Here is a 23,045-nt window from a genome sequence, read left to right on the forward strand (position 1 = left end):
AGCTTGTAGCGCCGTCGAAAATTGACAAAAAAATTGAAATTGGAAACGGAGCAGAGTGTAGTGGCACTGCTGGCACGCTCTGGAGACGGACTGCGGCGGTGCTCACTGTGGAAACAAGAGCTTTGACTAAAATGGCAGCGAATGGAGCTGTAGTGTGCGGCGGCGGCGGCGGCGGCGGCGGCCCCTGTCCGTCAACTCCAACACTGTTAGCGCTGGCAGTTAGAACTGACTTTCTTTTTGTTTTTTCTTTACAGATAAAAAATATCAAAATATATTCCTTGTATCAACATTCAGCTAAGAAATACTGAGATATGATTTTTAGTTTCTATCGCTCAACCCTTGTGTGATCTGTAAGCCCCTCTTTTTCCAGTCTTTGTGCTAAGCTAAGCTAACCTGTAGCTTCTTAGTTTCTTCAGGTGTCATAAACATTAACTGTTCCCATGCAGGAAGTGTCAAAGTGTTTTCTTTCGGTGTTAGATCGAGTGCTCAGTCATTAAAGAGAACTGTCGTTATCAGTCAGAAACTCTGACCGCAGCAGCTCGCCGTGTCCTGACCGTGTGTTGGGATCTTTACTCTCTGCAAAGCCCATCGCCTGAAGCTTTGACTAAAACTGTCAAGGTCAGGGATTTATGTCCCACCGAAGACATCCATGCCAGAAATACATCCCCCCCCCCCCCACCCCCGTGGTGCTTTAAAGCTGTTTGAATTACACTGTCCATCATCTCTGACATGCTTTATAGGATGACCATCACTGTGAGCGTGTGCACACCAGAATCCTTAAGGAGGGAAAGAAATGCCCAGGTCAGCCACTCACTGACCCTGTTCTCGATACTATTTATGTTTTGGGGATTTTTAAACTGGCGGCCATCCTTTTTAGTTTTTTTTAACAATCCTTGAAATATGAAACACAAAAACATCTGGATCCGTTTCTAGACTACAAATGGATCCTCAATATGATGCACACTTTAAGATGTTTTCATTCTTTTATGAAGTCTTCATCATCAGTGTGGCTCAGCGGGTGTGGAGGGTACTTAATGTACTGACCCGTTCCCTGTGGTTGTTCTGCAGCATCCTCATCTCCTCCTTCAGCCTCTCACACTCCCCCTTCAGCTCCTCCTGACGCCGACACGCCCCCTGGGCCTCGTGCCGCGCCCCCTCCAGCTCCGCCTCCAGCCGCTGCAGCTTCAGATCGGAGAGAGCGTCCAGGCTACGGGAGCTCTGCAGGGTCATGGCCGGACAATCCAACACTGAGAGAGCAAAAAAAGAGAGTCAACATTTCACCGCTGATTGCCCCGGCCATGTTTTTTATGTTTTTCTTGTCCATGGCTGTTGCACAATAGATGACTATTAAAGAGCTGAAGAGCTGACTTCTTCCAAGGCCAGCATCTTTCATTTTGTACCTGTGTGGGCATGTGAGTGATTCAGCCCCGCTCACACACACACACACACACAGACACACACACACACACACACACACACACACACACACACACACACACACACACACACACACACACACACACACTGTCCTTGAGCCAGAAGACAGTGCATCAGCGCAGCAGGAGCATCTTTTCTCTCTCAGCTCCTCCTGCCGCCTCGTCCTCCTCGGTACACTCATGAAGTGAAGTCACAGGTGCACACAGTCTGCACTACAAGAGATTTTCTCACAATCAACCCTCATTCATATGCACACACACTTATTAATCAACGCTTACACACTCAGAGTCCTCATGCACGAATCAGGAAATAGGAGAACTTTTACACTCGTTTCCTGTTAAATTTCGGAGTTTGAGGCAACATTATTCCTCCTCTTCATCAAGGTGTAGCTCAGCGAAGGAAACTGGTGCAGCGGCGGCGGTGACACGTTTCCATCAGCAACCAACGTTAGCATGCTGTGCTGCTTTATTTAAAACAAGAAGGAATCTGCACGATCGGTCGATGGCTGAGACTTTTCTCTGGCTTCAAAATCCAAAATGTTTGCAGTTCTCCAGCAAAGTATGTTGTATTTAATGTTTTCTTATTTAAGACTATAATGCTAAGTTAAATCCTGGTTGTATATATTCCCATTCTTAGTTTTGATATTTTTAGAGCTTATTTACTTTGTATTTAATATTATATTGTGTTTAAATTTGATAATATTGTGTGTTTGGAGAACCTGCTGCTGTAACGCCACAATTTCCCAGTTTGGGATCAATAAAGTCATTCTATTCTATTTTATTCAGTTAAAAAAATTAAAAATGTTGTGCCAGTGATGACAATATGTAATCAGACCTATTTTTTTTTAACCAGGCTGTAAAAATGTTAATTTATGCTGTAAAAACGGCTTTTTTGCCAGTCATGTGTATGTGACTTCCTGTCAGCCTCAAGCAGACACTCGACAAACTGCAGGATTTTGCACTTACGCATTGGCTTAACTTTTCAAAACCGGAGGTTGCCACTTGGTTGATGTCCGTTTATTTTAGGGGGCTGATACCTTTTCAGTGCTGAGAATTTGGAGGTGTGGGTTTTCTGGCACAACTTCACCAACTACCAAGGTGCATGAAGAGGTAAAGGCTTTAAGAGGTTAAACAGCTGATGACCCCGATGAAGGCCACAAGTGTCGCTGGAGCTTTTTCACCTCTTCAGTCCTGAGAGTTTAGAAAGGTTTTGAGAAGTGACCCCAAAAAACTGTTTTAATGTGGAAATCTGCAGTCAAACTTCTTAAATGATCTAAGATTTAATTCTCAGGATGTTTTCCTCATAAACACAGACACATCAGCGGGGTAACCTTCCTTGTTTGAAGCATCTTTGAAAGTTCAATACATTGGAGATAATTATGAATTAATTTGCATGGTAATGAGTATAACAGCTTTTCTTACATTTGGTATTGCACACTAATCGTAATAGAGATCAGTCAGCGGTACAGATGGAAGCAACAGGCTGAAAAACAGAGAGAGAGAGTAATCCTCTAGTTTACAGCAACAGCAGCTTCACTCTGAACGTTTTTGGAGCCAGAATGATTCAATCTTAATCGCCAGCATCGACTCATATAGGAGGTCTCTGCTGCCGTGTGACTGAAGGGGAGAGTTTGGGACTAAATGTCCGAGCTGGTTTTCTCCAACAGGCCCGGAGATTAACCTGACCTCAATTAAAACCAAGGTTGTTGGATTAGATTAAAGATGGAGACATGGAGGAGAGGAGCAGTGATTACAGTAAAGAGATAAGTGGGAAGAAGGCTTTTAAAGAGGATGATGGGAATGGACATTAGGATGGATGGATGGATGGACGCACAGACTGATGAATTGATAAATGTATAAGCAGACAGACGGGGAAATGGATGGACACCCAGGTAGATGGGGTTGCATATGGATTGATGGACGGAGGGATACATGCCCGTAAAGATAGATGATAGTTAGATGAACAGACAAAGATGGATGGATACATAAATGGTAGGACGATGGATGTGAAGATGAACAAACTGATAGATGCATGCATGATTAAGAGAGGATGACTGATAGTTCAATTCAATTCTGTTTGCACAGAAAGTCATTGGAAATAAAAAACATGCCGCTTTTCTTTAGGACTGAAGTGCTAAGTTGGGGAAAATGTAATGGCAGTAACAGAAACTGCTGGCTGTACTATGAGAATGTTCCACCTTGCTTTAAAAAGTAAAACTATTCAGAATTTGACCTCCTGAGCGAGGATGAGTCCACTCACTGTGTGCGTCGGGCCCCGCGTGCAGCTGCAGGTACTGCATGTCTTTGCTGTGCAGCTGCATGTTGAGTTTCTGCAGCGAGCTGTCCCTCTGCCTCAGAGCCGACTCCAGGCCCAGGATCCGCTCCACGTGCTTCTCCACCAGGCTCGTCTGCAAACACACACAATTCACAATTATTTATTTTTAAATTCAAAAGTAAACGGGGTGCTTAAAGTCTTCATATGTGATTTTTCACATTTAAATATAATATAAATCAAGTATCTCCTCTGAAAATAACTCTGTGAGTCATGACTGTCTACAATGGGTGTAACACCCGAGTCCCACTGTCTGTGATGTTTTCAGAGTTTTCAGAGTCCTATCTTCACTTTGTTTACATCGCCCGGACGGCCGGCTGACTCCTCCCCTCACGTATAAAAGTTGTTTAATTGAGGGACTAGAGAAAAGAAGAATAACATACTGTACTCACTGCTTAACTGTGTTTCTAGATCACGCTCATTTCAGGTAAATTTACATGCAGTGTGAAGATACGAGCATAATAAAGATGGCTAGCATTAGCATGCTAACACAACAATGCAGCGCTAGTTGTTTTGGTTTCATGCTGGTGCTCAAGGGCGACATCTGCTGGATGAAAAAATCACATATAAAGCCTTTAACACACCCTTTGGTGTAGTTTATAAGTCTCTTTGCTGTTGTCATAATGTGGACAGATGTGTGTAAGTGTTCAGATGTGTTTCTATTAAATCGAGGAACTATTTTCTCTGCTGGAAGGTTAAAGGAAAATGAGACCCAGCAGGAAAATGAAGCCCTGTAACCGATCGCAGCCTCAGCTTCATGGTGACATTGCCTCTGTATCAGTTCTTTGGCAGCTGGTATTTTGGCGGCACCTCATCCCTTAATCACTCCGACTCTGCAGAAAACTGCTGATTCTGCTCGGCATGAGCCGCTCGGTGGACTTCACTCTCATATGAGACGGTTTATTATCACAGAGGGGATCTGTGGAAGAGCAGCCAGACAATCTGTTCAGTTGGAAGCCTCTACCTGGATTTGGATCGACTTTGATTCGTTACAGAGAAGTGTTCAAGGATTGAGATTGTCTCGGTTTCAGACAAATGTACAAATGTGTTGACTGTCAACTAAGGGAGTTGGAGGACAAAGCCAAAAAGCTTTTTTTTTGGGGGGGGGGGGGGGGGGGGTTAAAGGATGGGGAGTAGCTGAGTTTGCTGAATTAATTATTTTCAAAATTGATTCAGTAAAAAAAACTCAAAAATATATTTTGGTTCTGAGGGAAGAAGTTGATTTAATTTGGGCTGTTATTTTATGTACTGTTGAAGAAGTTATGACATAAGTTTGCTAAGAAGGGGAAACATATAAGATGAGCAGTGAAGTCTACAGTGCAAAGTCTAAATGATTCAGCAGTATTCCACTACTTGAAGATTCTTGACAAATGTGCCAATACTTGTGAGTGTTCACTTCTGCATTGGGTACAATGTCAGCAGCCTCATGGGATGCTATTTTTCCAGCAGCAAGAAGGAAGAAACTTCCTGCCTGCATGAGAGAAGCTCAAGTGTCACCTCGCTCACTAAGCTTAATACATCTGCGGCTACTTGCATTTCCCTTTATTAGGTTTAGAAAGTAAAGAAATACCACTTAAGATGAAATGAAGCTGCCTTACAGATAACAGTGTTATCACATCTCTTCAACACACTGAGGCATTCAGCTTCTTAATTTAAAGGTGACATATCCTCCTCCTCTTCAACCAGTTTAAATAAGTCTCAGAGCTCCTCAAAACATGTGTGTGAAGTTTCTTGTTCTAAATCCACTCTGATCCTGTATTTCATCATGTCTATAAACCCCTCTATTTCAGCCCTGCTCAGAACAGGTTGTTTCTGTGTCTGTACCTTTAAATATGTAAATGAGCTGTGTCTGACCACGCCCCCTCTCTGGAAGGGCTCGGGTGTACTCGGTGCTTTCTCGCTCCATGTCCTATTGTTTACGGTGAGAAGGCAGACTCAGAGGGCAGAACAAACACCTAGCTGTGGGAGTGTCACCCACCTGGGGGAGGGGCTACTGCCCTTTGTGATGTCATGAAGGGAAAATCTACAAACGGCCGGTTTGAGCACACATTTTCTGAAAAGTGGAGCAGGCTGGACTTTTTTTTTTTATAATTGGGGGGTTTGTAGACGGACTAGAGACACATATTAGTGTTATAAAAACATGGTGAAGCGCATTTTGCAGAATATGTGACCTCATAAACGGGTGTTTGATACATCCCTCAAAACTGTTCTCACAAACTGTGAAGCTCACTATGGAGAAGAACAGTACAGTAATGTTATTGTAAAGCAATACGATTTTGTTTTTCAGCAACGTGGAGCTCGGTTCTCGTTTTCTGTTTGATGTCTTGTTACTCATCTCTCTTCAGTTCACCAAAAAGAGACACAACATACTACCCTCAATGGAAGCACATACAACTGAAGGGTAGTGCCAAGTGGGATTATTTGAGATTCAGCCTTAGTCTGTTTGTTCTTTCTTTCTGGGCCAGTTCATCTCTTTGCCTTAGCCAAGCATTTCAGACTCCTTTCGGACCTTTTGCCTGTTTTCACACACTTGATTTCCTGCCTGGATCTTGGAGTAGTGTGCTCCTTTGGTCTGCATTTCTGGTTTTACACCTTGCCTACATCATTCGATATCAGTCTTTAGTTTTGGACTTTTTTTGTTGTAAGTATTTTCCTCTGCAGTCACAGTCTGCATTTGGGTCCTTTCTCCTATGTTACTCTTTCCCCTGATTACTAAAGATGGGCATCTGATTGGGATGCCTCCTGGAATTGGAGGTTTTTCGGGCACCCCCAACTTGGAGGAGACTCTGGAGTAGACCCAGAGCTCGCTGCAGGAATTATATGTCGAGAGCTTGCTACCACTGTGACCCGACCTCGGATAAGTGGAAGAAAATGGATGGATGGACTAAAAATGGCAGATGTTTCCCTTATTAGAACAAAACCTAAAACATGGCTTCTCAACCAACCCTTCAGAACATATTCCCAGGGTTTGACCACATACTTTGACCTTCATTTTTTGGGGGACTTTAACGAAATCCTCTATCAGATTCAACCCCTTTCTCATGTGATGTTCAGGAGATTTACATTTTATATTCTGCCTCTGTCAGCAGAATGTGAAGCTGTAAAAATTCATTATACATGAGGCCATATGGCTTTTTGTGTGAAGCTACTTTAAAAAATGTGCGGTGCAATGAAGTGAATCACGTCTCTGACCATCTTGTCCAGATCCCTCTGGAGGTTGCTCTTCTCCATGTGAATCTTCTCGTAGGCCTGGATCACATCCTCCAGCTGCTCCTCTCGCTCCTTCCTCTTCTGGAGCTGAAGCGAGAAAACACATTTAAAAAAAAAAAAGTCTGACACATTTATTCCCCCATTCTTTTTTTGTCAGTTTTCAAACTTCCTCAATAAGAGAGGAAGGGAAAGGAACACTACCAGAAACTTTCAGAGTGAGACTCATCAAATATCTCTTAAGGAGGCGTTGCATAACCAAGCACAATTTAGGTCGCCAAATTCCTGACACCTCAGCATGAGCATGACAGAGCCTCCCTCGTTTTCGTCAAATGGATAAATCATGTTTCAAAAAGTCATCTTCTACACTATGAATTCTTGATCTCTCTCATTTATTCCCCTCACAGTGAGGCGTAAGAAGGCGCTGAATGTCACTGGATGCAATGATCACAGATTATACGACAGATCCGGGGAACGGCGACGCGCGCACAATTGAGTGAAATGAAGAGATTTGAAGGAGCAGACGAGGACACAGAGATGCATTAATTAATTTTTTTCTTGGAGAGTACGGCCACCGCTGATAAGGCCGAGAATGAGAGTGGGAGCAGCTGCAAGGCAGTGAGATAAACAGAGAGCCGGCGAGGACAAAGAAGTGTATCAGAGCTGTGTGTGTGCAGGAGCACTGAGGCCTATTCAGTGTGACTATGGTAACATATGCTGGAAGGAAACTGGTACCAAGGTGAGGACTGCTTGTCAACAGCATCGTGACTGAGAGGAGCAGATTTTCTCTCCAGAGTGTGATTGCTGGAAATTGGTGCATGCAGAAAACTCCCCCAAAAAAATCTAAATTCTCAAAATGTTCCCGCTGTCATTTTTTATCTCTCACCTTGGACATTTTCATGGTCTTTTAAAATTAAAGCATGGAATAAAAAGCCCAATGAAGCCTTGTTTTTCAAAATCTCCTGAAGTAATTTAAGGTCCAATCTGTGAGATATCTACTGAGTGAGATGATAAAGGTATCTTACTATCTGATCAGACATTAAGGAAACATGTTGAAGTGCTGGCTTCTCTGACAACAATGCAGCAGCCAGTATGTCCTCCTTCTAACTTTAGATTCTGCTCCTGAATGCTCTGGATTTGTTTGGAACCAGAGAAGGTAGGCGCTTTTAAGGCGACCCCCCCCCCCCCACACGGCCGTTTTGGACGCCCCTCAGTTTGCCAGATATGAGAGCAGTTATCAGGTCAACAGGTGTTGCAGCAATGGAAGCAGGCGAGAGAACTGGTTCAGATAGAAGTGACTGTACCCGACCTAAAAAGCCTCTGCATGTTTCTAATAAGCTCCACGAGCAGAAACGAGCTCAAACTAGGATCAATATTGGAGATGCTTTTGAAAAATGGAGAGAGGTTAGAACACAGAAAGGTTTACAGACCCATGCAGAGCTGGATAAACACTGAAGCTTCAGAGTCCACCACATGGTGACCTGTGAGAGCATGGACTCTAGAGAGGAGGGGGCGGGGAAGACGGCTCTCTATGATGTTTTTAATTTGGACTGCAGTACCCATTTTAAACACTAGGGGGTCAGAGTTACATACTGCTCCTTTAATTTTTTTAAATCAGCTCAAAATGCGATTAATGAATAAAGATAAACACCTGTTGATGTTAATATCAGTCATCTCCCTTTACTTCCTCTGATGAGCAGAAGTCACTGTTTCACCAAAAAGGAAGTGGAAAAGGTGTGTGTGTTTGAGTGTGTGTGTAATACATGTGTGTGTGGTGGGGGAAGTCATGTCCCAACAGAGCATGCTCAGTGAGCCGTGTTACATTTCATCAGTCTGAACGCCTCGTGTCAGAGCTGTATGACCTTGTGTGTTCTGAGCTTAACGTTTGCTGCTGCTCCTAGAAACTCTATCCTTCCTGTTTCTACATTTTTTTTTAACCTTTTTTTTTGTACAGTTTTACCTCTTTCCGTCGTGCATCAGTTGTTTCTCTTTCACATGTCTGACCCTTTCTGCTCACACAATCAGAGAAACAGAGGAGTTGCATTCATGGACTCCAGTTTGAAGAATTCCTAGTCCTGTTTCTTCGTCATTAGGCCTGTCATTTGCATGCACATGTCTTGTTTTTTTAGCTTTAAATCATGCCTATAATGTGTGAAAAAAACACACACACACCAGTTAATTACAAAATGTGTTATCCCATCATACACTGTAGGATGTGTCGGGGAAAAATAGACAAGTCGACATCATATTTTCAGCTCAATCTTGGCCAGGTTCGGTCCCAATTACACCGCCGCCTCGCAGAAATAGAACAGCAGCGTGAAAATCCCATGTCACACTGCTCGTTGGACGGTTTCTTTAAAAAAAAAAAACACCCAATCTCTGTAATTTTGCCTGGGCAGCAGCTTTAGTGCTTAATTAGTTCTGGATGTCTTTCAGTATATGTCCACCAGGGTTGGCCTACATTCACTAGTTATTCAATTAATGCACATCCAGGGAGGGATTTCTGTGGAATTAAAGCACTGAAGAACTTTTTGTGTGGCGAGTGTGTTTTAAGTGAAACTGAATTTATAATGCAACGTTTTCTCTCTTTTCTTGCATCTTTTTCCTCTCTGCTTTCTCTCATCTCCTCGTCTTTCCTCGTCTCTCCTTCACCCCCCTCTTTCCCTCCTCCTCATGTCCCGTCTTACCTCATGGGTCAGGACGTTGACTCTCTGCTGCAGGTTGCCATTTTCTGAGTGCAGCAGCGCCGTCTCTTTGCTCTCGAAGGAGCAGTAGGAGTTCGTGTTGTCCCCGAACTCGCTGATCATCGGGAACTGCAGCAAAAAAGAAGCAAATGGCATTAAAAAATTAGACATGGCAATAAGGAAAAGTTGTCGAGAAAGTTTAGAGAACAAGAAAAAGAGTGAATAAACACTTTTTCTTATTTATAATTGTGTTTGCCTGTTTGCTCGTGCAGCTTTTTGTGCGGCTGTATTGTGAAGTTTTTTTTGATGATTTCACTCTGAGATCATTAAAGATGCATCTCACATCAACCGCAGCTTCTGTTTGGCCCAGATATCACTCTGTGTGTTTTTAACTGACGTCCCCCCCCCCCCCCCCCATGAACTAGATTTTATTTTTCTCCTAAACTAATCTGTGAGTTTGCTTGGCAAGTCTCTGTGATTGTACTTTCTAATTTCAGCCCCCACATTGAAATGTGATGAGACTGTTTGTCCATCAATCTGTAACTTTGTTTGTCCATCTGTCCGTCACACTGCCAATGACAAATACTCGGCTGTTCTTTTCTTTTTGAAAAGCTAAATAGGAAATCTTGTTCTCTCAAACTGAGTGCAACATTTCAACACTCGACCCAGGCCTTGTCGAACTAGCCAATATGGTTTACTTTTCTTTTTTTTAAACAGTTGGGAAAAAAGCTTTAAAAATATGTCTAAGGACACGCCCCTGATTAGGAGCATGCATAAAACATAAGGGAAAAAAGATTTCCTCTTTTTTGTGCAAGAAGAAGACAACAAAAAACTTAATTAATCCCCAAAAGATATAAATTTCTATTTACGACAATCCTTGTGACATCTTAAATCCTAGTAATACTTGTTGGGCAGTCTGAGAAAATATAATAAAATGAGCCTTCATGAGAAGAAAAACAACAAACAACATGAAGTAAATTTTGACTTCAAACTTTAGAACCTTGTTTTTGAGGATTGATACGGTATCACAAACAGAATATACGGATTCTCAAGTGTTTCAATATTTCTGGACGCCAAACTTACAAATAAGAGAAAGCATATTTGCATCTTATTGCTCGACGTCTATTCTTCAATCAAGAAAAAACAGTCACAGTTGTGTAAAATACAAAGCATTAACAGAGCTGAACCATGCAACAGCACGATGTGATTCTGCATGTTTTGTCTTAATGAGCTCTGCAGCTTTTACTCTTGTTTTGCTGTAAACAATTTGTGGCGTTCTAGTGTTAAAGTGATGGTTGGAAGCAGCATCCTGCGATAGAAAACAACCAAGACAAGTTATATAACCGCGTGTGGTTTAACCTAAATGAACACATTTACATTTAGAGTGCCTCTCGTCAGCGGCGAGGTTTTTTTTTTTCATTTTCTGTTTGAAGTCATTGCAGCTGATGCAATGTCTATTTGAGGAGCAAACAACCCTTTTCCATTTAGCAGAACACCTCTCTCTCTGCTCAGTTTAACAGTAAATGTTCTCAACATGGGTGAGCCCTCCGGGGGGCCCACGAGAAATTCTCACTCCGCAGAGCATCGGGAACTCTAAACTGGAGAACAACCTCACTTCAACTCATGTTCAAAAGCAGCAGCCAGCGCTTCCATCTGCATCATTACAGCAGCTGTACTCGGGCGTCTTGTTTCTGGAGCGAAAAGCCTGCGGCAACACTAACAACTCTGCTACAAAAAAGATTTAATAACCAGAGAAAATAATAATAATCCAGACTTTAGACAATCTGGCAGAAGGTCTCTCCACGTGGGGATTTCAGGAGTCAATATTGATTCATTTACTTAAACAAAAAAAACAAAAAACACCCATGCTCTATTTACAGACGCACAGGTGTGACAATCCAAACCCCAAATAGCCAACATCCCCACCTGCTCTCTGGAAAAATCAACACCTGTCTCTGAGGGATTAGCTCCTGAACAAACTACCGCATGCAAACAGTCGACAGCGATGGGGCAGCCTGTAGCTTCCAGTTACAGCTGCTCAGCTGCTGAAAGGATTCCTGCACTGACGCAGACTTTTTAAGACAGAAAGTGAAGTTGTTAACATCAGTTGAAAAGCACCTCACAATTGCAGCTCAATTCTCTGCACTTCGGTGTTTTGGCTGCATTGTTGTACACAGAGTCGAGGCTGTAGTCAGCATGCAATGCCAGGAGTTGGCGGTGTGACTTTGTGCAGCCCTTACGGGGTCGAGCTGCATGTCCATCCATCCATTATCTTTACCGCTTTTCCCTTCGGCTGTCATTGGGCGAGAGGCGGGGTTACACCCTGGATTGATCGGCAGTCAATCACAGGCTGACATAAAGAGACAGACAACCAAACACTCTCACACCTACAGGTAATTTAGACTCAGCAGTTAACTTAACGAGCGAGTCTTTGGACTGTGGGAGGAAGCTGCGTTTTTCAAAGTTGACTTTTTTCATTAATCAATCCCAGGCGTAGTTGATTTGACTGACAGGTTGAACACGTTGTAGCTGTTTGCCAGGAGGCTTAAAGTCTTTATATGTGATTTTTCACACTTAAATATAGAAATCAAGAATATCCTCTGAAAATAACTCTGTGAGTCATGACTGTCTACAATGGGTGTAACACCCGAGTCCCACTGTCTGTGATGTTTTCAGAGTTTTCAGAGTCCTATCTTCACTTTGTTTACATCGTCGAGACGGCCGGCTGACTCCTCCCCTCGTGTATAAAAGTTGTTTAATTGAGGGACTAGAGAAAAGAAGAATAACATACTGTACTCACTGCTTAACTGTGTTTCTAGATCACGCTCATTTCAGGTAAATTTACATGCAGTGTGAAGATACGAGCATAATAAAGATCGCTAGCATTAGCATGCTAACACAACAATGCAGCGTGAGTTGTTTTGGTTTCATGCTGGTGCTCAAGGGCGACATCTGCTGGATGAAAAAATCACATATAAAGCCTTTAAGGCCCACCATAGCTCCACCTCTTTGCCTGCGTTTAGGTCGATGGAAGGATGGTTGGAGACATTTCCAACATGGCGACTGCAATTGTTGGGCTTCAAAATGCCTCATCAGAAACCAATGGATGATGAGTGAGAGTACGTCCATGTTTGATACAATCTGTGGTGCCTCTGCAACACTCTTTGGAGGACTTAGCTTGACACGTCTCTGACTGAAGCTCACTAGCTGAGTGAAAATGACAATCCTGTCAAACGATGCAGTGAAAAGGACGATGATTTGACTTGGAAACACCAAGAAGGTGAAGCTGGATAAGCTTTAATATGTTGTTGTCAGACTTTGCGCATCATTAGATTGGACTCCCACAATTTTAAGTCTTGTTAAACCTCAGCTAGAGTGGCTTTTTTAACATTTGGCATATTTCATTTGTCCCATTTTTACTAAAAATCATGAACTACTGTTGTAGCTCTACCGCTACTTGAAACATCTGACTTAATTATATGATTGAGATGCAGCCCTTCCAGAGTCAACATTTTGTGAAGCTTTAATCCAGACGCAAACACAGCAGAAGATTCAAAGCGTCAGCAGTTTCCCATGTAGACCAGAATGAAGCATCAGCTTGCATCTTTCTGGATTCGTCTACCTCAGAGTTTCCAGTACAGCCACCTCTTTGATAACTTTTGACATCTCTCATCTCTCCGACCAAAACAAAGCGTCCTCGTGTACCCGACGTCAAACCAGACATCTAAACAATGAGAGGAAAGTGTGGACATTTCTGCTTCCTCACGTCTAATTCCTAGAATAACTAGAACACCCAAAAACTAATGATAGTAAAAAAAAAAAAAAAAAGTTTCTTTAATCCTTCTTTTGTTCTTAATTTCTGCAATTTATCTCTCTGCGGCTCTTTACATCATTATCTCCTTTTACTGGCTCATTTCTCCTCCCCGCTCCGAGCTTTTCTCTGAGTCCTTCCGCCCATTTAACTCCCTCTTTCCACTTTTTTTTTGCTCGTTTTCCGTCCTCCCACGCTACTCCTTTACGCTCAATCCCCCAGTATATCTGCCTGCCTGTTGGCCCATGCTACTGCTAGGAGGGTGGATTTCTGCTTCACCTGTTTTCTTATCCAACCAAGAACGACCTGGCAGTGCGGAGATGTTTACGATATCGATGACTTCAAGCCAAGCAGCTGATAATCTGTTATTTATATTCGATCCTGAGGGATATTTTGAACACTGAACAAGGTTTTATTTTGGATCAATGAAGGACTTTAAATAATTCTAAACATCTTGAATAAATATCTAAACTATCATGACCTGCTAATGCGACCGTATAAACTCTGAGCAGCTATTTGACATCAATGATTTTCATACAAAGTCGGTGCTGTTTTCATTTCTTGCAGACTCTTACTTTGCAAGCGTGGCTCCTCATCACCTGGGACACCCTGTGTTTGTTGACAAATCTACAAGCTCGTAATTATCATACCAGGATGCAACTGCAATGCAGGAAAAAGCGAGACCGAGGAGACGTCTTTTTGAAAACAGGAAATGTCTGTGACCTCGCCTCATTATCCCGTTACCACAGATTGGGATCCATGGTTACTTTAAAGGTTGAGTCAGATGTGTGTGTGCTCTTGTGAGTGTTGAATTTAAGTTTCAGCGAGGGGTTAGCTGAGGTGCTGCCAGGTCTCCAACTTAAACATGAGTTTAAACTATAGCAAGAGAGATTTCCCCACTTCTGGAGTGTATTCCCCCGGCTGGTCCAGGATCAAAGCCCTCCACCGCTTTTCTTTCCTTTTATCTCTCTGTGTACAACCGCACAGCCTCGATAAAAATGGAAAGCGCTATAAGGGTGAGTGGATTGCTCCTTTTCTAAAAGACGTGCAATAAATCAAAAAAACAAAGTAGCCTTATCCTCGTCGGTGTTGGAGAACTTTTGTCTGGAACACCAACGAGGACAAAAAGAAAAAGAAAAATCTGAATGTTTGACTCTTCAGACTTTGAAGTGCGAGGCGGTTTCACCTTGATCTCATAGATCTTGAGCTTCCTCTTGATGCTGGTGTTCTCCCGCTCCAGGCAGGCCAGCCGCGTCTTGATGTCCTGATAGGCCGTGATGAGGGCAAAGTGCGAGGCCGAGTAGACGTCGTCGGCGGGCAGCGTGGAGGAGTGCCACGCCACGCTGCCGCAGCCATCCTCCTTCAGGCCGCCGGCGTCGCCGCCCCCTCCCAGCAGCCCCAGCTCCCTTCCGCCGAACAGAGACTGCATCACTCAGAGAGCATCAACCTGAAAGCAGACACAGAGACAGACAGAGGTTTGCTCATTAATTATTAAATCCCCCAAATAGCTTCCATTCAATTAAGTGTACCATCCAAAATAAAATAACAGCGTTTCATAACTCAGAGGTCGACTGTCACCGTTTTCTGCAGCAGAGCTAAAAACATCGAGCAAGCAGCGACTGGCAACAAAAACACAAGAAGAACAAAGCAGGATTCAGCTGAGAGCAGTCGGATTGCTGGCACACACCATGTAAAATATTCAAAAGCAAAGTGGGACCAGGAGGAGACTGAGGGACAGAAGTATTCCATGTGAAATTTAGAGATGACTCAGTGATTTTCCGCTTTTTTTTTTCTCATCACTTTTCATGTTGAAACAATCCTCAGAGTTTGTTTTTTTTCTCGCTAGTTTAACCAAGTTGTCTTGATGTGTCCATTGTTTCAAGATCTTAAAGGCTTTATATGTGATTTTTTGATCCAGCAGATGTCGCCCTTGAGCACCAGCATGAAACCAAAACAACTCGCGCTGCATTGTTGTGTTAGCATGCTAATGCTAGCGATCTTTATTATGCTCGTATCTTCACACTGCATGTAAATTTACCTGAAATGAGCGTGATCTAGAAACACAGTTAAGCAGTGAGTACAGTATGTTATTCTTCTTTTCTCTAGTCCCTCAATTAAACAACTTTTATACACGAGGGGAGGAGTCAGCCGGCCGTCCGGGCGATGTAAACAAAGTGAAGATAGGACTCTGAAAACTCTGAAAACATCACAGACAGTGGGACTCGGGTGTTACACCCATTGTAGACAGTCATGACTCACAGAGTTATTTTCAGAGGATATACTTGATTTCTACATTTAAGTGTGAAAAATCACATATAAAGACTTTAAAGGTCACATATTATGCAAAATACACTTTTACCACGTTTTGTTTTCTAACTCGAGTAAGTGTCCCTAGTCTGTCTACAAACAGTATTTGTCAGAGTAAAGAAGTGTAAGCACATCCAGTCACTGCAGAGATTCGATGTTGTTGACGCCAATAGCTGCGAAAAAAGTTTCAATGACTCACTGACGAGTTCACCCTGAACCCGAGGCATTATGCTTCCTTTTCATGAATGTAAAACCCCAAAAGAAAACCCAAGGAAAAGCAGAGAGGGGGGGGGGAATGATAACTGGAGTCCTTGATAAAGTTTTAATATCAGAGAATAGACCGAGGTGACACAATAACACACAGTTGGAGCAAATATAACAGCTGTAAATTAATGCATTTTGCCTTTCTTTACTAAAATATATGACATTGGTGGAGGTATTATTTGCTGTAAAAACTGCAGACTACAAATGGAGAAAGACTTTTCAAATTCAGTTTCTATGGTAAATATTGTTTCAGCTAGTTCAGACATAAACATGTAAATGTCCATATAAGGAAGTACAAGGAAATCTGAAGCTGCAGGTCACACCTTCACATTCACACCCTGATGGTAGAGGCTGCTCCATCTGAAGTAACTAATCCCATTCATACACAATCGCACACCGCCGACAAAGCAGCTGGAGCAACTTGGGGTTGTCTTGCCCAAGGACTCGGGATCGAACCCTCGTCCTTCTGGTTGAGAGAAGTCCGACTCTACCAACTGAGCCACAGTTGGTGATAAGCTCAACATGTGATTCAGTGAAAAAAAAAAACTCTACTTGGGGAAAAATGGGGACTTAATAAATTCTCCTAAAGGTGCCGTGTTATGAGGATATTGAGTTGAGGATGCTGGGAGCACATGCAGTCTAGCACGGCTGTACCAAAAAATATTTAAAAAACCAAGCCTTCTTCTGTCACAGGTTTTTTTTTTTTTGTGTAGAGCACTTAGCTTTCAGTGTATTCTCAGATTTAGTGTCTCTCGGGGGCCCAGTGCTTCAGAGTCTCTTTGTGCTTTTTATAGGGGGCAAATATTTCCTGCACTTCCATCTGTGTGGGTTGGTATTTCTTCCTGTTGCATGTGAGCAGGGGGAAAAAAAGAAACTTACATCTGGGTAGGTATAGTGTGCAGCAAGTTTAAGAGGTTTTTCCGGCCCAATGTTTGAGTGTCTACTTCAAAGTGACACAAGAGTCTGTTCTGCTGTGTTGGAAGCTTGATCCAAAAGCAGATGGACTTGGTTGAAGATCTTGAAGATGTTTCACCTCTCCTTGAAAGAACTGAAGAAGCCTTTTTGGAGGAGAGGTGAAACGTCTTCAAGATCCTCAACCAAGTCCAGCCTTTGGATCAAGCTTCAGATTTACCATAATCTGGATTGACTGAGAACCTACACAGGCAACCTGTTCTGCAGTGCACCAACCTGAGGGATCTTTGATGGTCAGTTAAATGTGTGTTTTGGTCAGTGGAAGGAGCGAGATGCAAATTCTGCAGCTCCACAAGCGAGCTCCCTCATGTGCATGACCCTGCTCTAAATGACGTCACCAGTGCACAATGTCAGCGCCCATCAGGGGGGATATTTTGGCTCCTTTTTTGGTGCAACAGGAGTAGATAAAGACATGTCCCCCCCCCCCCTCTATTTATACAGCCAATGGATTACACCTGAAGTAACCTTGGTAAGTGAAAATCAGGAGCTTCAGGATGTGATGCAAAAACACTCAAAAATAACATCATTCTTACCAAGATAGTTGTGTGAATGTAAGATTTGCTTTTCTTCTTCTTTTTTTTTAGCTGTAAGAGGATAAATTATTTTCTTCTGTATTTTGCATCAACTCCACACCATCTTTGTTTAGTCTTGCCCTACAGGTGCATGAGTAACCACTGCATGTACGGTAGCTCACATGATAATCAGACTCTCATTTACATGCGAGTCTGCTTCCTGCCCCTCATTCCCTTTCACAGTATTTAAAAGAACCATGAGCTCTGACATCCCCGCGCTCTTTGAGTGACATGATGAATGAGCCGGGTGGTTAGCTGGCCCCGCTAGCTTCACATCCAGCCGGCTTTTAAGACTGCCTTCCCCCGGCCTGAAAAGCCTCCAGGCAGCGCTGTCAAAGCGTGATAAATGGCACCTGTGATGTCACCGCCCCTCTTTTTTTATGCAGCCAGGGAGGGGGACATGTGCACAAAAGTCATACTAGACGAAGCCGGGAACGCTGAGAAAAAGCTTGATTTACGGGGCGCTGAGGGAGTTACACAACAGCGAGTTTGATTTGATGTGTGCAGGAATGGATGCCTTTCTGACTCCTAGCGTTGCCTTGTGAGTCAGCGATTGCCTACTGAGCTATTTTCATCGTCTCCCTTCCTCCACGCTTGCCTTGTGTTTTTAAGAGAGAGGGGGATAAAGCCTCAGCCAATCTACCGCTCTTTTCCTTGCTGGTCTAAAAAGGATGATCCAAAAGCACTCCCACATGCACACAAACACTATCGGTGCACATGCTGCCAAAATAAAATACACAGAGGAACAGTCGCACGGAGAGAGAGAGAAAATGCACGTGTGGACAAAAATTGTCTCTTTGATCAACACACGCACAGACGGACCGTGCCAGTCACCTGCCAGCCGCCAGAAGATTTGTGTTTGCTCTGGGAAGATATTAACGTCCTGTGATGTGTGCGGAGCTGACATCCTGCCTGTCGAGGACGGTGCAGTTTTCCCAGGCAAAACTCCCTCTGTCTCTCCAATATCAATTCTGTAGTCACTCTGTGTTGAATATAAGCCACAGAGATTTAACACTGTGTTCATCGTGTTAAAAAAAAAAAACAGCTTCTGACAAGAGGTCGAAGAATTAAAAAATAATAAAGAGACTGTTCTCTGTACATCATCTCACCTCATGCGAGCAGAGAACTGTCATCATGATAATATCTGTCTCTCTTTACTGTAATCTGTTCTGCACATGTTTAATTTACAAATTATCCCTGCACTGAAGTTCACTTCATTTGTCTGTCTACTCGCCGTTATATTGTATAGTTTCTGCTGATAATATGTCTACACTCATGCACTTTAACTTATGTCAATACTGTCCATCTACAACTCTGTTTTTGCACATTTACATTTAATCTTTCTTATTTAATCTTCCTATTTAAGACTAGTAATGTTTAGTTAAATCCTGGTTGTATATATTCACATTCTTATTTTTGATATCTTTCAGTGTTTATTTACTTTGTATTTAATATTATATTGTGTTTAGATTTGCTAATATTGTGTTTTTTACTCATATTGTGTGTTGGATAACCTGCTGCTGTAACGCCACAATTTCCCAGTTTTGGATCAATAAAGTAATTCTATTCTATTCTATTCTATTAGAACAATGACAGCACCGGGGGATTTCTCACTTTATCAAACGTAATTTATGTTTTAAAGGGGACATATTCTGTATAATCCACTTCTACAGTGTTTTTAAACATATATCTGTGTAACCTGAGAGTCTACTGACCCACAACATGTGAAATAAACCCATCCAGTCCTTTGTTTGTGGTCTACAGAAGTCTTACAACACAGAGAAAAATGCTCTGTTTCAAATGTGCTCTCCTTGTGATGTCACAGTGGGATTCTGGTAAAAAAATTTAAAAAAATCCCCTCCCCTCCCCTGGTATCTCCACCCATGGACTCCACCCCCAGCCTAGAGCAAAACTTTTGCACAGGTCTGCAATTTTTATTCTCTCTACAGAGGAGTGATGAAAAAGTGCTACAAACTCATTGTAGTCTTTCTGACAAACACTGAACAGCTAGCAGGTAGCAGCTAGCAGCTAGCTAGTTAACACATCGTAGCATTTAGCAACAAAGGAACCAAACATTCCCCTCAGGAGTTATAGTGTCCACCTTTGAACAGAGCTAAAAGAAGGTGAATCAGATTTATAGAACACAAAACCACTCAAATTGGATGCTAATGAAGAGTAGCTCTGTGGCTGCTTGACATCTAAATTAGCTTCTGGTCGCTAACTACTGCTGTATCATCTTAAAGTGTGGTGATATGACAATGTTGCTTTTGCAGCTCTTTTATGCTGCTCACAAAATGGCCCAAAAAAGCCCTGCAGGCTGAATTTTATGCTTTTCTGACAACGAGCAACTTTATTCAGTTATGAGAGAAATTAGCATCATCGCTAAAATGTTGTGACAAGGCACGCCACGGTTCAAAGCATGTTGTGCAAAGACTCAACACTAGTTTTAAACTCGAAGGCGGTGCTTCCCTGAGATTGAAGCTAAACTACTGTGTTCAAAATGCATCTAATAATTCCATGTCATACAAGGAACGCTCTTTAATGAAGACCTTAATCATCAAACTATGTGGAGTCTTTTATGTTTTGTTTTTTTTATTCATTGTTGAGGTTTTTCTGGCCTGCAAACTCAACTTTTATCAACCTCACTTCCTGATACGCTGCACGGTGGAGCAGTTGTTAGTGCTGTTGCCTTGCACCGAGAAGGTTCCTTCAAGGCCTTTCTTTCTCTGCATGTTCTCCCCGTGCATGCTTGGGTTCCCTTCAGGTTCTTCAGCTTCCTCCCTCAGTCCAAAAAGATGCTTGTTAGGTTAATTTGTGACTCTGAATTGGCCATATGTGTGAACGCAATACGGTAGGTCAGCCCTGTGATTGACTGGCGACCAGTCCAGGATGTAACTCCGCCTCTCGCCCCATATGACGGCTGGGATCGGATCCAGCCCACACAACCCCCAAACGGGGAAAAAAAACAGTATAGATAATGGATGGTGATAAAATGATGTCACACTTCCCAAGCAGCTGATATCCATTTTCTTAAAAGTTGGAGGGGACCAAAACAGAGCTAAAATGAGAAAAACTTTTGGTATAAGTGAAAGAAAACTGCAAGTATAAATGAAAATATTCATCAGACACAAAGTTTGACAACTTTCAGCAACTGTTTGTTCCCAATAGCACGCAGAGTAAATGTTTCAGGTGTGTTTACAGCTGGTTCCACCATCAACACAGTGGACTCCAAACTCAGCTTTTAGCATGACAATGTTTTTTTTTCCCACGTTTCTAACTTTCATATGAGTCATTTTGGAAAGGTACTGATAAACAGCCAGTTTTCTCTTTTATGTCTGCAGATTTTTGGACGATGTTCAAGACTCTCAGGTGGGTTTGAACTACCAAAAGGCTTTATCTGCACAGCTGAGCACTGCTCTGCTCTGTTCTCACATTTGGGCTCGAAACAAAAAAAACCAAAAGGTCACCAACAAACAGCTGCTAAAATTATCATTTCAGACAGTTTTTTATTAGGATGAACACTTAAAATTTCAATGAGTGCAACTATTGTGTGAGGAAAAAAAAAGCCATGGAAATTGCCATGTTGATACCTTCATCCTATTTTCTTCCCATCTTTCTTTTGGGCATGTTCCTTTCCAAACATTGATTTGGATTTTGAAAAAATTGAATTGTTTTCTGTGAACGTTGTGTGTTTTGACATGTTCTGAACAAATACAAAAAATGAACTGAAATGTAATGCTGTTCGACTTCAAATGCAGAACGCCTCGGCCTGTTTGGGGGCATGATGTAGCCGATAGAACAGTAAGAGTAAATCCACCCCAACTGCATTTTCTTGGGTGTGTTAGTCTGACTTCAAGCCTTCAATTCATCTTTGACTAACACAATAAATCAACTTTTTAGACATGTTGTAATTGTTCTGACTAGGTAGTAATGTATGCCTGTTAAAGCTCTTAGGGGGTTTTCAAACAAGCCAGTGGAAGGTAGCTTAAACTGGGTCTGGTTATGTTTCTTCTTGTTTTAATTCAAACTGGCTCAGCTTCACCTCGTACCGAGTGACTACATTACCATGAAAATCCTCTGGCCTCCAGATTATCCGTCCGCCTACGACCCGGCTAGAGGATATAATTATGCAAAGAGTGGAAATCTGATTAGATGTCCAAGTGGATAATTATGATTCAAAGTGAATCAGAGAAGTACCTGTTAATACCTCGGCTGAGACACAAACCACATTTAGGAGAATGTATCCACATCGATGCAGTGGCCAAATCTAGCCTCAGACTGGCTGGAAAAAAAAAAGGACAGTGACACAGGGAACATCCATTTTGTCCGTGCTCTCTCGCTCTCTCTCTCTCTCTCTCTCTCTCTCTCTCTCATTTGGCAGCAGAGAAATGAGGCATTTATCACACACACACTCACACAGCTCGGACTGAGCTTCTCCCTCTCTCCTGCTCTCTGCTCCTCGACCCAAAATATCCCTCAACACTCCCCCTTCCTCTCCCCCCCCCTCTCCTTCCTCCTCCCAATCACACACCATCCTCTCTATCTCCTGGATCTCGGGGCTCATTTGCAGCGGCTCTCGGGTCTAACGCTGCACCGCAACGAAACCAGCTCCCCTGCTTCATTACAGCCGTTACAACACGAAGTCATACATAACCCACATGGCATGCGTTGTTCCACTGAGACTTCCTCTCTCTCCTCTTCCTTTCCTACATTTCTCTCCTGGGATTAGAAGCCCCCCCCCCCCCCCCCTCTCCCTCCCTCCCTTTTTGTCACCGTATACAGCAGGGGGAAAAAAAGGCCAATCACTGCTGCCGTCATCATCTGACCTGAAAAGTGTCGAGCCGTGAACTGAGCAGGTGACTCTCGGAGGATTCTGTGTTCATTACGTACAAAAGGTGGCATTTATGGATGTAGATCTCAGGTTTTAACAAGCGCCCTGACAACAACAATCCGACAAGGCGCGACTCGATGACATTTTCCTTCTTTTCACGGCTAAACTGAATGCTAACACGCTTTAAGTCATGGCAACAGAAACAGGAAGTTAAAGCTCCTGGAAATGAATACCGATACGTCTTTATGACCTACAAAAGCAATGAGACAATGAGCAAGAGGAGGGATTATTTCTTAATGGTCTGGTCTGTGTCGGAGCAGACGATAAACTTCACTCTCACAACAATACCTTTCTTTACATTTCCCCATGCAGCGTAGATTCTCAATGGCGGGATACCTTTGACTGTTTGGCTGAGATTTATCATTAAAACAAAAAAAACTACTGGTCATGTCAACGACAGGATCAGCAACATTTTGGTCTTTAGGCGCAAAAAAGGTTCTTAACAGAAGCTTTAAATTAAGAGAGCAACTTAAGCCGCTTCTCATAAGATACAACAACAACAAATTAAAGTTACTAAAAGTCAAAATAGTGCAAAATAAATGTCTCAGTCTTGTCAGTCTTGTCACGAC

At 42.7% G+C, this 23,045-nt stretch overlaps 1 protein-coding gene and 1 long non-coding RNA gene across 3 annotated transcripts in view; both read right to left on the reverse strand.

Moving 5' to 3' along the window:
• LOC132955552 (uncharacterized) overlaps positions 1–23,045 on the reverse strand; it is a 735,720-nt gene that overhangs the window by 21,966 nt on the left and 690,709 nt on the right. The window lies entirely within an intron of this gene.
• tbkbp1 (TBK1 binding protein 1) overlaps positions 1–23,045 on the reverse strand; it is a 77,255-nt gene that overhangs the window by 21,966 nt on the left and 32,244 nt on the right. The window contains exons 2-6 of the mRNA XM_061028418.1: positions 14,657–14,917; positions 9,663–9,788; positions 6,961–7,065; positions 3,697–3,844; positions 1,045–1,247 (exon numbers count right to left, since the gene is read on the reverse strand). Of these exons, the coding sequence (XP_060884401.1) occupies positions 1,045–1,247; positions 3,697–3,844; positions 6,961–7,065; positions 9,663–9,788; positions 14,657–14,899 (825 nt within the window). The 5' untranslated portion in view covers positions 14,900–14,917. The remainder of the gene's footprint in view (positions 1–1,044; positions 1,248–3,696; positions 3,845–6,960; positions 7,066–9,662; positions 9,789–14,656; positions 14,918–23,045) is intronic.

This window comes from Labrus mixtus, chromosome 21, assembly GCF_963584025.1.
Source record: "Labrus mixtus chromosome 21, fLabMix1.1, whole genome shotgun sequence".
Classification (NCBI taxonomy): domain Eukaryota; kingdom Metazoa; phylum Chordata; class Actinopteri; order Labriformes; family Labridae; genus Labrus; species Labrus mixtus.